The sequence below is a fragment of the Lactuca sativa genome, chromosome 5, assembly GCF_002870075.4.
Source record: "Lactuca sativa cultivar Salinas chromosome 5, Lsat_Salinas_v11, whole genome shotgun sequence".
Lineage (NCBI taxonomy): Eukaryota > Viridiplantae > Streptophyta > Magnoliopsida > Asterales > Asteraceae > Lactuca > Lactuca sativa.
In genome coordinates, this window is record NC_056627.2 from 212,906,089 (window position 1) to 212,921,442 (window position 15,354).

Sequence of the window (15,354 nt, forward strand, 5' to 3'; positions counted from 1 at the left end):
ATCAATAGGAATTTTAACACCATGGAAAAGAGATTTTTGGCTAGCGGTTCTCATAGCAACATTTAAACCCTCCATGGCAATGATAAAAAGAAACGGAGATAGAGGATCTCCTTGGCGGACTCCCTTAGAGAGAGAAAGTTCCCTTGTAGCTGACCCATTGATAGGCATTGAAGCCCGAGAGGAAGAGATGAAACCTTTTATCCACAAGATCCATTTGTCCCCAAATCCCATTTGACTCATAACCGACTCCAAATACTTCCAATTTATGGAATCAAAAGCTTTATCGAAGTCAACCTTGAAAAAAACAACTTATGCTTGCATCTCCTAGCCTACGTACATATTTCATTTATAATTGAAGGACCATCAAGAATATTCCAACCCTTAATGAAACCCGTTTGAACTTCATCGATCACTGATCTAAGAACTCGCTTGAGTCTAAACGCAAGCACTTTAGCGATAATTTTGTAAATACTTCCGATAAGACTGATAGGACGAAACTCATTTGATGAGGTAGGATTTTTCACCTTTGGAAAAAGAGAAATAAAAGAGGAGTTGCTCCCTCTAGAGAAATATCTAAATTGCTCAAAATGTTTCACGAATCTCATAATATCGTCTTGCATAATTGGCCAAAAATGTTTAATGAATTTGAAAGTAAAACCGTCTGACCCAGGGTCTTTCTCACCACCGCAATTCCAAATAGCATCTTTAATCTCATTAAGCTCAAAAGGCTCCTCTAAGAAATTTCTATCAACCACATCCAATCTTTTGAAATTCGAATTAACGAAACACAGGCGAGATTGGTGTTGTTCACGGAATTTATTTTTGAAAAAATTCCAAGTTTCCTGTTTTATAGCGGTTATGTCAGTCATCCATTGCCTATTAACAGTAAGCCTCATAAGGTTACATCTCCTATTTTTGATCTTTATAGAATTGTGAAAGAAACAAGTGTTTTCATCTCCATCACAAATCCATTTGATACATTTCTGAACCATATCCATTTTAGCCATTTTTTCCAACTCAAATATTTTTTGCTTCGACTCTCTCCTAAAAGCAATTTCACTGCCAGATAAAGAACGCTCCTTAGCCTGTAGTGCATAAACAAAACCATAAAATTATTAATTTATTAATAAATTAATAATAAGCTCAACATCGAAATTCCCGAAATACGTTAAGAAAGATTGACGCCTCTTCCCAAAATCTTTCATCTCCTAATCCGAAAACAAGGATATGTGCAAATAATATCCATATCGAAGACAATAACTCCAACTAAATGACATTTACCCAACCGGGATTGATGGTTTTTCAAACATTATTTTACATCCTCCTTCCATAATAATAATAATAATAATAATAATAATAATAATAGAGATTGCCTAAAAAATTACAACTCTTATGTGCCTCATCACTTGTTACTATGATCGGCAATTTTTGACATGATCTACAACACGATACGAAATAAACAAGTTTAGGTTGAGTTTTTCAACCCGTTAACCTACCAACTCACCGACCAGTCAATATGTTTATTAAACATGTCATATATGAGTTTCTCAAAAATATACAAGTTGACCCACCAACCCGTTTAGAATTTTAATAAAAAAAAAGTTATATATTTTTTTAAATATATTAAGTATCATACACTATACGGTTTATACTTTATATTATAATAGGATACCCGATACCATTGACTATTTGATATTTGACATTTGCCCTAAATAGTCTCAGTATCTCACAAACAAAATCGAATAAGCTCTCTCTCTCTCTCTCTCTCTCTCTCTCTCTCTCTCTCCCTTGAACAAACTCAAGAAGAACTGCGGATGAATGATTGAATCATTATCGAATGACGTTGACGCCTGAATGTGAACGATGAACGCACAACGCGGTAGACAATCGATTTGTTGTCATCCAACCCACAAACACACGAATCCAAATCTGACCTACGAACCCGCCAACCTGTGAACCCGTATAAATAAATGGGTTGACAGGTCATATATAGGTTTATGTTACAAACCTGCCAACCCATGACCTGTATGGTTAAATGGGTCGTATTTGAGTTGGTATATTTTGACCCGGCAATCCGAACACGACACGATCGTCAGACCTATTTGTTACATAATCCTTGTATAAAAGATCAAAAGATCAGAACCCATAATGCTTCTCCTGATTGCCATAATTTTATGGTATAATGTTAAGTAAGCATATAACCTTATCTCACATTCATTATTTCATCTCGACTTTATTCCACTTTATCTACTTATGTAATATAACTCCAACCTTATTTGACTATCATTCGCACAAGTCTAATTTACATCGAAATGAAAACTCCCAATCACTCAATTCGACCTTCACGACTAACATAAATAGGCCAATACCCTACAAAGATAGTAAATTCACATTCATAAAAGAAACACGGGAACCATAGATGCACTTGCTATGAACATCAGCACCATGGCAGAATGTCAAGTCCACCCATCAGGCCTCCTTGTATCATTTGATATATAAAATGATTTAACTTGCAAAATTTCAATTTATCAGTTACTGAATAAGTTATAGAAAGTATTATTTGTACTTAATTTATATATCCGAGATATATTTTGAGTTTTAAGATTATATAAACTATGATTGACGCATGTACTTAAAAGACAAATATCACAAATGTTAAGAATAAAACTTGTAGATTACAAGTACCAATTTGCAAATTGGTTTTGTTCATTACATTGATTAATTCAAACAAGAGAGGAGCACATTACACATGCAAAACAGAGTATCGAAGGGAAAAAAGAAAAATAACTAAAACCGAAAATGTTTTAACTTTGCTTCATGGCTAACAAAGTATGAAGCGACCAAACACAAACCCTTTCGCAGGTATACTCACAAAGATAGATTTTTAAACACTCGAGGCTGCATTGCAGCACATAGTATGTCTCCCCCATGGTTTTAACATGGTCTTCTAGTTTTTGCCTCGATTCAGTAATAAGTTATAAAAAAAAAAAAGAAACGTAAAAAACCGACCCTTTTTTTTCCCTTATCATTAATCAAAACTTCCTCATACTGTATAATGTTGTTGAATTGTGTCAATATCAAGCCCCTTCAGTTTCACCACTGACTCCACGTGACCCTTGAGTGTCAGCACCTCCCGAAGCCTATATAAAAAACCCAACCGTTTCTTAACTTCTTTCATACATAAATAATAAATAATAAATAATAAACAATAAATGTATGTATCTTTACCTTGCAACTTCAGCACGTCTTTTGGCTTGTTCAGCGATTTCAGAAAGTTCTCTGTAGCTGCTTTTCTCGTTGAAGATGTTTGAAGTCTCGGGTGCTTGAAGACCGTGTAGAGTCCTCTGAGCAAGAGCCCATTGAGCCTCTCTCTCCTCTCTTCCATAATCTTTCTTGGTGGTGAAGGCAGTCTATTCAAAACCACACAATAAAAAAAAGTTTTAGTTTTAAAACTAATGACTAGTAATCTAGTCATGGACTACTATAGTCCAGACATGGACATGTCTGGACTATACTAGTCCGGTCGACATGGACTATATCCTAGTCCAGTCGACATGGACTACAGCTGTGAGACAGTCACAGCTGGACAAGTGGTAATAAAAGATTTGGTACCTTGTTGTCAAGCAAGTTGTTCCAGGCCTTGCCACTAAGGATATACCGGATGGCAAACTTCATGATGTCGAGAGGGAAATAGAATACGAGACTGTAAATCCAGACAACTCCGGCCCATTTCCACCCACAACCTTTGATTCTTGCGAAACTCCAATCCGCGTACACTGCTATTAAAGTGGCCACCTGGAACATATAAAAAAAATATAAATATAAGTTTTTTAGAGGTACGAAATTTCACAATTAAAAAAGAAAAAATATAATTTTTTTACCAATTGTGCAGCTAGGAAAGCGCCCATTAGAAGGAATCCAGGTCGTTCAACGAACGACCAACTGCGAGAGCGAGTCACAAAGATCAAAGCCTGGCTCACAATACTGACTTGTAAATATAAAGCAGCCATCATCTCGGTTTCACTAGTCCTCAGAGATTTCACTCCAAATTTATCCTGTGTTAAAAACACAAAAATCAGCTACAAAAAAAAGGATAATTTGTTTGTTGGCCGTGAACTTATTGCCCATTATGTAAATCAGATACACAGTTGTCTGACTCTGACGCAGGAGCCCAATCCACATTGGAACTAGAGCTTCTACACTGTCTGCAAAGATATGAATTTTTATATTCTTACGGAGAAGAAATCGGTGTCTTTCATGATCCAGAAGAAGATAACGGTCATCAAAGCTAAGTAACCTCCAAGCACAATGCCAGTGGCAAAGATCTCTTTTAGTTTCCAGCTATCGGGTAATGGAGATGGCTTCACTCTATCCTTTGAGATTGTCATGATTGTCCCTATAATATTTAAAAAAAAAGGAATCAATAAGATAATTCAAGTGTTAGGTGTAAATTAATATCCAATAATTACAGTTTTTTTTTTTTTTTTTTAAAACTTACCGTCGTTTAGAATTGCAATAATAAGAACCATGAAGGGAGAGAAGTCAAACTTCCATATCAAAGCAATGAACATGAATCCAAACTACAAAAGATGTAAAATATAAATAAATTAGATTCAATCTCGTTACTCTATATTCATTATAAAATGATTTTGAATTTTGAATATTGTTCGTTAACTTACCACAATACGGATAGTGATAGAAACTGCATAGATCTGCAAAAACGATTTAAAAAAAATAAACAATTTAGTAACTATGTATCATTTTTTTTTTACCAAGTAAATAAATGTTGTTTTTTACTCACGGTGTAATTTTTCATTCTTTGGAAAATAGCTCTGCTGGTAAGAACAGCACTAATGATAACACTAAGGCCAGGTTCAGTAAGCACGATATCAGAAGCACCTCTTGCAGCATCTGTAGCATCAGCAACAGCGATTCCAATGTCAGCTTTTTTCAAAGCAGGAGCATCATTCACACCATCACCAGTCATTCCACAAATATGCTTCCTCTCTTGTAATTTCTTCACAATTTCATACTTGTGCTCTGTATATTCACAATCACATTCACAAATTTAGTGTTCAAGTAGATTTTTGAAAATAGGTTGCTATTGTTGTGAAGACACTAACCAGGGAAGACTCCAGCGAATCCATCTGCTTTCTCAATCAACTCGTCAATAGGAAGTGCAGCAATGGACTCATCTTTGTGTCCACCGAGTAAAGAAGAAGAAGGATACATGTTTGTTCCCATTCCAAGTCTTCTACCAGTTTCCTTAGCAATAGCAAGTTGATCACCTATAAAACAAATCAATTTTAATTCCGATTTTAACAAAAGCTGAAAAGTTTAAAGTTTACCTGTAATCATCTTGACATTTACACCGAGATTTAGAGCTTGTCTAATGGTTTCAGCGCTGTCATGTCTTGGTGGATCAAAGAGAGACAACAATCCAACGAATTGCCATGGGCTTCCGGGGCTATCTTTGGACTTTTGAGGGACTTCCTGTCTTGCAACAGCCAATGAACGAAGGCCACGTTCAGCGAATTTATCAATCATGGCGTGAACTTTCTTCTTCAAATCTTCTTTGCAAGCACAAAGGGTGAGAATTTGTTCAGGTGCACCTTTGCTAGCTCTATGCCAGTTGCCTTCACCATCGATGTAGGTCAAAGCAGTTCTTTTGTCTACAGGGTTAAACGGAAAGAAATGAACTTCTCTGATTCCAGCACGTGCTTCTTTAGGATCAGCTAGGGTTCCAACAATGGCAGCGTCAATGGCGTCCTGGTTTTCAGTCCTTGATGCCCTAGCAGCTTCAAGCAACACCTGTTCCTTATCGATACCTTTCGCAAACACTTCGATTAAATTTTTATCGACTGAAAGTTTGTTGAGTGTTAGAGTTCCGGTTTTATCGGAACAAAGAACGTCCATTCCTGCCATTTCTTCAATGGCTGTCATTCTTTTGGTAATCGCGCCTTGTTGTGAAAGCCTGTGAGATCCGATAGCCATGGTGACGGAAAGAACAGTCGGCATAGCGATTGGGATTCCTCCGATGAGCAACACCAATAGATTGTCGATTCCTTGTCTGTACGGACGGTGTTGGATCGGGTACATGACGACGATTTCGATGGCCATTCCGACGGCGATGGAGCAGATGCAGAAGTTTCCGATTGAGGTGAGAACTTTCTGGAAATGTCCGACTTGGTTTGTGCTGTCGACGAGATGTGCGGCCTTTCCGAAGAAGGTGTGGACTCCGGTGGCGATGACGACGGCTTCGAGTTCACCTTGTTTGCAGGTTGAACCGGAGAAGACTTCATCGTAGGGGTTTTTCGTCACCGGAAGGGATTCTCCGGTAAGTGCGGATTGATCGATTTTTAAAGGATCTCCTTCGAGAAGACGAGCGTCGGCGGGGACGATGTCACCGAGCTTGATGCTGATAATGTCTCCGGGAACCAAAATCGCAGCTTCTTGTTCACTCCATCGACCATCTCTCAAAACCTGCAACAAAATTGATATATTAGATTATATGATTCTGTTTTATTTAATAATTTTTTTTAATTAAAAATTTTGAAAGTAGAATGTTATAATAGGGAAAAAAATGAAGGAAATTAAAAAATTAAATTATTACCTTGGTTTTAGGAGCAAGACCAGCCATAAGTGCTGCAGCAGCATTTCCGGCGTTGTTTTCTTCAATGAAACTGATGGTGGAGTTGATAACAAGGAGGCAGACAATACCAATGAAATCTTGATAATCTGGTGGCTTTCCACCACCATTAGCAAGTGCAATTGCCATTATAGCTGCAGCCTCCATAACCCATGATAGTGGATTCCACATAAACCCAAGAAACTTGAGGAACTTGCTCTCCTGTATATCCCAAAAAAAAACAAAATGTTATTATACATTATACTTATGTAATAATTTTATTATTATTATTTAAAAAAAATAGATTTGGATGTAAAGTATATTACCCTCTTTTCCTCCAATTTGTTGGGTCCGAAAATTTCAAGCCTCTGGGCTCCTTCATCTGAACTCAAACCTTCACGGTTACATTTTAACTGCTCAAACACCTCCTCGATTGGTACCTTTTCCTGTAGTAATATAAAAATACATAATCAGACTCTGGTTGACAGATTAACTGAAAAGCTAGCTTTTAACTAAAAACTTAGTTGGTAGGTGATAAGTTAAGTATTTATGACTTAAATGCAATTATTAGTTGTGTTTCTTTCTATTGAAAAAAGTTGTTACTGACCGTCTATATAAAAAAATGAAAATGTAAGGGATATTCTGAAATTTGTTTTCTTGTAGTAATATAAAAATATCAGAATCTGTTTGACAGATTAATTGAAAAGCTAATTTTTAACTAAAAAAACTAGTTGATATGTGATAAGTTAAGTATTTATGACTTAAATGAAATTATTAGTTGTCTTTATTTCTATTGAAAAAAGTTGTTACTAATGTCTGTATAAAAAAAATGAAAATGTAAGGGATATTCTGAAATTTGTTTTTTAAGTGAAATAGTATTATAATTTTTGAACTGAATAATTATATTATTAGAAAATTATTATCAAGTCATGATGAATATATACATATTTTTCTTTCCAATACTATAACTAAAATATTTGAAAAAAATAATAATAGCAATAATGATGTCAATAAGATAGTTATACAGATCTATTAATACGGAGATGTATAACTAAAATAATAGGAAACATCAGAACATGATGTTGAATAACGCAAGTTGACTTTCCACTAACACAAGGGTCGGGTCGGACCCCACACACGACGAAGGTGCCAAATTTCATAGAAAGTTTATTCACCTCTATTTATTAATATATCTTTAAACTTTAAATATATATCTACCAATCAACAAAGGCACGTTATTCAAAAAAGAAAAAGTCCAAACTTATTATTAATTAATTATTAGTATATATAAAGTAAAAGTGAAGCATGGTCCATGACTATATAAGCACCATTTTTCTTTAATTTTGAATAGTCGTCACATTTGATTTTTAGAGTCTACGATTATGAAATCTAAACTATTATTAATAGATATCAAAGTCATAAAATATGTGTGGCATGAGTTAAGCCTTATATAGTTGACATGTTAGGTATTTTTATTTTTTGTATATATAATTAATATGGTAGACAATATATATCTATGTCGTTATCTTGAGGTATTAATTAGTCACTAAACACCCATTTTGAATTATAAGCAAAACATTAATTATATGAGATGTAATCACCAAAAACTGCTTGACTTCGAATTTTAAAATAAACTCAACACTGTCTGTGAGATTATTATTTCACTTGTTATATAATTTATAAAAATATTTTTATTTTAAATAATATAGAATATTGTAATAAATATAATTATTCTTGTAGAAAAAAAAAAGTCAGCAATTAAGAATAAATCCAAGAAAATGCGTGAGGTACTGTTCGTTTGTGAAAGGTGCTTACAAAAGTGAAACAGTCAAACTAAAAAAATCATCGCAATGGACAAAATAAAGTTTCAGACTTTTACGTACCACGGACTATGCAAAATATATTCTCTCTTTAATATAACTTTTTTATTTTATTTTATATATAATTAATTTGAAATCCTAATATTCCTTAGATTAAATTTCGCAAATTTTTTAGACAACTCAAAACAGATTTCTATTACTATTAATATATAATCAAGAAAAGTTAACTGATAACTGAAAAAAAACTAATTGAGTTAATAAATTAGTGATAATAGGAAATATTAACAATTTGTTTTAGAAAACAATTGAATTACTATTAGGCATTTAGCAAATATATTAAAGTCAAATATAGAACATATTAAATGTTGTTTAGATTTTAGTGTAATGAAATTAATGAATACCACACATCGCTATTGTTGACAACTAAAGGTTCATTCTTGTATGCTATGCCAGAATTGTTGTACCTTAAGGTACTTGGTTTTTTTTCTAAAGATATTTACTTTGTAAGATTATTCTAGTTGTACTTAAGGCAAAAAAGGATGTACTTTCACCTTTTTGGGTAAAAGGAAAATAGTCAACTGTCAATTAATGGATAAATAAAATTGGATTCACCAAGATACAACTATACAAGGATAAAGGATTCCCCCTTGAATCCAGTGAAATCATTTCCCTAAAATGTGGCGATTTTAACAAGGATGATGTTTAATCTTTAATCTTTATAATCTACAGGAGGAATCAAAAGGTTTTCCCTAAAATCCCGAAAGGAGTAAAATCAAATCTCTGTTCTTAGAAAAAGAAGTATTAAATATTTAGATCGATTAAAACGTACGGAAGTAAAATGATTCTGATGAAAACACAGGATGAAACAAAATGATGAGGAATAAGTATGCAATAGCTGGAGTATCGAATCAATGAAAAGGTAGTAAATAATTGATTAAAGAAAACAAATAATTAAGAAAACAGACATAGAGACAACTAATTTGTCGATTAGCATTAAAAAAGTAAATATACAGAATCATTAAATTGATCTGTAATTGGTATTAAACAATGAAAAATAACCGGCAAATCAGGTTGATTGTTTGCGAAGGAAAGTTATCACATGCAAAAAACTCAACATATCAATAAAAAAATCTATCAAAAACTAAAATCACGGTGTTTTGGAGATTCAAATTAACACGCTGTTACAGATGTTAATGAATTTGAATCGAAATTGTAACTGAAAGAGATCTAATGATTCTCAATCGATATCTGATTACAGCTAACAGATTTTTGGAGTTAAGGAAGAAGGAAGGGAATAAGAGAAAGGGTTATATACCAGATCGACGGTTTCATTTTTGATTCCTTCCAAGCTAAGCGCCATATCACCACCCATCTTCGACATCAGTGAACGACAGCAGCAAAATCACGGCAGGAACTGCAATTCGATTGGTGAAATTAATGGATGAAAGCGAACACCGGCGCTGCCAGCATCAATGCTAATAATAATGAGCCCCAAGGGGAAAATCTGCGGAGAGAGAGGAGAGAGAAGTGTTTGTGTGAGGAAGGGGCTCTTCACCTGAGTGATATAAGAACAGGAGCATCTCTTTATACTTCACCACACACCCCCTCCCCTAAGTCACCCCTTCCATTTATTAATTATTATTTTCAACTCAAATTATTTATTACTATTATAACATTAAAAAAAATTAAAAAAAAAAAATCAACCTATTTATATACATTCCTTAACTGAAAATCATGAGTCTATTAGGATTTGTATATGAAGCTTAATTTACATTTGGAATATCATTATTAGAATTAGATTATAAGGTAAATTTGAGTTTTCTAGTTAAATAAAATAACTATTTGAGGTCATATATATATATATATATATATATATATATATATATATATATATATATATATATATATATATATATATATATATATATATGCAGAAAGTATTACGTATTTGCACATGCAGCCGTAACAACATATGGTCTCGTAATATAAGTAGTTCCAATGGGCGATGCTCCTTAAATGTATGAGGGATGGAGGGATATTCTATTAAATGATAACATTTTCGCATTGTAAAAACATGATTTTCTCTAATTAGAAAAATATGTTTTGTAGGCTTTGAGTAGGTATACATATGGATATTTGTTATCCATCTATCCAATATTTAATGGTATTGCATTCACCATTAATTGGGTTATGTAACCATATGTTACATGTTAAAATGGCAGTTAAGATGAATGACATATCCACTCTAAAAGTAATGTACTCATAATAAAATATGGAACCAGAAAATAGGGAAATTAAGTGGTGTCACGTAGGAAATTTTGTTATGACTTTTCAACACTTGCGGCGATGATAAAACTAGAAACAACTTCTTCATAGAAAAAAATTTCAAACTAAGACCAAAGGTGGAGGATATGTGATCGTAAAGATGACATTCGATAAATACCTTACGTTGACCAGTGTCTTGTACATGACAGAGGTCTAGAAGAGTTTTGTGTTTGTAAGTTTTCTTGAAAAGTTTGGTTTTTTCATGTATTTAAGTTGGATAAATTTGTATTGTACGAACATGGAGTGTTTGTTGGAAAGTTTATGCCCTTGGTACTATATATATATATATATATATATATATATATATATATATATATATATATATATATATATATATATATATATATATATATATATATATATGTTGAATGAAAGAGTTATCAGGAATAATAATATTGAAACAAGAACCATTTTAGTTTGCATGCTTGAGTCTTCAAACGTGTGACATGGTTGACTTGGCCACATTAAGTTTAATTCCTTGTGACCTTTAACTTAATTAATTTGACTACTATAACATCTTGTTTCTTGTCGTTTCTTATTTCAGAAAATAGGGAAATTAAGGTATGTCACATAGGAAATTTTGTTATGACTTTACAATACTTGCGGCGATGATAAAACTAGAAACAACCTCTTCATAAAAAAATCCCAAAACTAAGACCAGAGGTGGAGGATATTTGATCATAAAGATGACATTCGATAAATACCTTAAGTTGACCAACGTTTTGTACATGTCGAAGATTTGGAAGAGTTTTGTGTTTGTGAGTTTTCTTGAAAAGTTTCGTTTTTTCATGTATTTGAGTCGGATATTCCATTAAATGAGAACAATTATGCATTGTAAAAACAAGATTTTCGCTAATTAGAAAATATGTTTTGTCGGCTTTTGAAGACGTTTACATATGGAAAGCCGACAAAACATATGGATATTTGTCATCCATCTATCCAATATTTCTTGGTATTGCATTCACCATCAATTGAGTTATGTAGCCATATATTACATGTTAAATTCGCACTTAAGATGAATGACATATCCACTCTAAAAGTAATGTACTCATAATAAAAGATGAAACGATAAAATAGGAAAATTAAGGGGTGTCACATAGGGAATTTTGTTATGACTTTTAATACTTATGGCGATGATAAAACTAGAAACAACCTCCTCATAAAAAAATTCCAAAACTAAGACCAAAGGTGGAGGATATGTGATCGTATTGTAAAAAAGGGGGGGGGGGGGGGGGGGGGGATGGAGGGATATTCTACTAAACGATAACATTTTCGCTTTGTAAAAACATGATTTTCTCTAATTAGAAAAATATGTTTTGTAGGCTTTGAGTAGGTATACATATGGATATTTGTTATCCATCTATCCAATATTTAATGGTATTGCATTCACCATTAATTGGGTTATGTAACCATATGTTACATGTTAAAATGGCAGTTAAGATGAATGACATATCCACTCTAAAAGTAATGTACTCATAATAAAATATGGAACCAGAAAATAGGGAAATTAAGTGGTGTCACGTAGGAAATTTTGTTATGACTTTTCAACACTTGCGGCGATGATAAAACTAGAAACAACTTCTTCATAGAAAAAAATTTCAAACTAAGACCAAAGGTGGAGGATATGTGATCGTAAAGATGACATTCGATAAATACCTTACGTTGACCAATGTCTTGTACATGACAGAGGTCTAGAAGAGTTTTGTGTTTGTAAGTTTTCTTGAAAAGTTTGGTTTTTTCATGTATTTAAGTTGGATAAATTTGTATTGTACGAACATGGAGTGTTTGTTGGAAAGTTTATGCCCTTGGTATTATATATATATATGTTGAATGAAAGAGTTATCGGGAATAATAATATTGAAACAAGAACCATTTTAGTTTGCATGCTTGAGTCTTCAAATGTGTGACATAGTTGACTTGGCCACATTAAGTTAAATTCCTTGTGACCTTTAACTTAATTAATTTGCCTACTATAACATCCTGTTTCTTGTCGTTTCTTATTTCAGAAAATAGGGAAATTAAGGTATGTCACATAGGAAATTTTGTTATGACGTTACAATACTTGCAACGATGATAAAACTAGAAACAACCTCTTCATAAAAAAAAATCCCAAAACTAAGACCAAAGGTGGAGGATATGTGATCATAAAGATGATATTCGATAAATACCTTAAGTTGACCAACGTTTTGTACATGTCGAAGATTTAGAAGAGTTTTGTGTTTGTGAGTTTTCTTGAAAAGTTTGGTTTTTTCATGTATTTGAGTCGGATATTCCATTAAATGAGAACAATTATGCATTGTAAAAACATGATTTTCTCTAATTAGAAAATATGTTTTGTCGGCTTTGAAGATGTATACATATGGATATTTGTCATCCATCTATCCAATATTTCTTGGTATTGCATTCACCATCAATTGAGTTATGTAGCCATATATTACATGTTAAATTCGCACTTAAGATGAATGACATATCCACTCTAAAAGTAATGTACTCATAATAAAAGATGAAACGATAAAATAGGAAAATTAAGGGGTGTCACATAGGGAATTTTGTTATGACTTTTAATACTTACGGCGATGATAAAACTAGAAACAACCTCCTCATAAAAAAATTCCAAAACTAAGACCAAAGGTGGAGGATATGTGATCGTAAAGATGGCATTCCATAAATACCTTAATTTGACCAATGTCTTGTACATGTCGGAAATTTAGAAGAGTTTTGTGTTTGTGAGTATTCTTGAAAAGTTTGGTTTTTTAATGTATTTGAGTCGGATATTCCATTAAACGATAACAATTACGCATTGTAAAAACATGATTTTCTCTAATTAAAAAAAATATGTTTTGTCAACTTTGAACACATTTACATATGAATATTTGTCATCCATCTAACCAATATTTAATGGTATTGCATTCACCATTAATTGGATTAACCACATATTACATGTTAAATTGGCAGGTAAGATGAATGACATATTGACTCTAAAAGTAATGTACTCATATTAAAAGATGCAACTAGAAATAGGAAAATTAAGGTGTGTCACATAGCAAATTTTTGTTATGACTTTTCAATACTTGTTGCGATGATAAAACTAGAAACAACATCCTCATAAAAAATTTCCAAAACTAAGACCAAAGGTGGAGGATATGTGATCATAAATATGACATTCGATAAATACCTTAAGTTGACCAACGGCTTGTACATGTCGGAGATTTAGAAGAGTTTTGTGTTTGTGAGTTTTCTTGAAAAGTTTGGTTTTTTCATTTATTTGAGTCAAATATTCCATTAAACGATAACAATTACGCATTGTAAAAACATAGTTTTCTCTAATTAAAAATATATGTTTTGTCGGCTTTGAACATGTCCATCTATCCAATATTTAATGACATTGCATTCACCATTAATTGGGTTATGTAACCATATATTACATGTTAAATTGGTAGTTACGATGAATGACTTACCAACTCTAAAAGTAATGTACTCATAATAAAAGATGGAACCAGAAAATCGGGAAATTAAGGTGTGTCACATAGAAAAATTTGTTGTGAATTTTTAATACTTGCGGCGATGATAAAACTAGAAACAACTTCTTTAGAAAAAAAAATCCAAAACTAAGACCAAATGTCGAGGATATGTGATCTTAAAGATAATATTCGATAAATACCTTAAGTTGACCAACGTCTTGTACATGTCAGAGATTTAGAAGAGTTTTATGTTTGTGAGTTTTCTTGAAAATTTGGTTTTTTATGTATTTGTGTCAGATATTCCATTAAACAATAACAAATACTCATGGTAAAAACATGATTTTCTCTAATTAGAAAAATATGTTTTGTCGGCTTTAAACACGTATACATATGGATATTTGTTATCCATATATCCAATATTTAATTGCATTGCATTCATCATTAATTGGGTTATGTAACCATATATTACATGTTAAATTGATACTTAAGATGAATGACATATTGACTCTAAAGTAGTGTACTCATAATAAAATATGGAACCAGGAAATAGGGAAATTAAGGTGTGTCATGTAGGAAATTTTGTTATGACTTTTCAACACTTGCGGCGATGATAAAACTAGAAACAACTTCTTCATAAAAAAATTCCAAACTAAGACCAAAGGTGGAGGATATGTGATTGTAAAGATGACATTCGATAAATACCTTAAGTTGACGAATGTCTTGTACATGACGAAGATTTAGAAGAGTTTTGTGTTTGTGAGTTTTCTTGAAAAGTTTGGTTTTTTCATGTATTTTAGTCGTATAAATTTGTATTGTACGTACATGGAATGTTTTTTGGTAAGTTTATGCCTTTGGTGCTATGTATATGTTAAATGGAATGGTTATTGGGATTAATAATATTGAAACAAGAACTATTTTAGTTTGCATGCTTGAGTGTTCAAACGTGTTATATGGTTGACTTAGCCACATTAAGTTTAATTCTTTGTGACCTTTAACTTAATTAATTTGCCTACTATAACATCCTGCTTCCTTTCGTTTCTTATTTCAGGGTCATGGGTCGGAAGTCAATTGTGTAAAGGCTTTGGGCCTTAAGGAGGCAAAGTTTAGTCCTTGTTGGAGG

The 15,354-nt window shown here is 32.7% G+C and overlaps 1 protein-coding gene across 1 annotated transcript; it reads right to left on the reverse strand.

The window, feature by feature from the left end:
• Window positions 1-2,632: 2,632 nt before the first annotated feature.
• On the reverse strand, window positions 2,633-10,017 carry LOC111913867 (plasma membrane ATPase 4). Its single transcript, XM_023909579.3, has 13 exons — window positions 9,764-10,017; window positions 6,955-7,074; window positions 6,614-6,850; window positions 5,349-6,483; window positions 5,124-5,288; window positions 4,802-5,040; window positions 4,680-4,712; window positions 4,499-4,580; window positions 4,236-4,396; window positions 3,882-4,055; window positions 3,613-3,795; window positions 3,229-3,410; window positions 2,633-3,140 (listed from the first exon to the last, which is right to left on the reverse strand). The coding sequence occupies exons 1-13, from the start codon at window positions 9,827-9,829 to the stop codon at window positions 3,044-3,046; spliced, it is 2,874 nt and encodes a 957-aa protein (XP_023765347.2). The 5' UTR covers window positions 9,830-10,017; the 3' UTR covers window positions 2,633-3,043.
• Between the last annotated feature and the right edge of the window lie 5,337 nt (window positions 10,018-15,354).

Bases quoted from the DNA above. Each gene is read 5' to 3' on its own strand.
- LOC111913867 (XM_023909579.3), bottom strand. From the start codon at position 9,829: ATGTCGAAGATGGGTGGTGATATGGCGCTTAGCTTGGAAGGAATCAAA. The intron at 7,075-9,763 runs GTATATAACCCT...ATATTACTACAG, and splicing joins AAAATGAAACCGTCGATCTG to GAAAAGGTACCAATCGAGGA. The intron at 3,796-3,881 runs GTAAAAAAATTA...TATATGTTCCAG, and splicing joins CTTTCCTAGCTGCACAATTG to GTGGCCACTTTAATAGCAGT.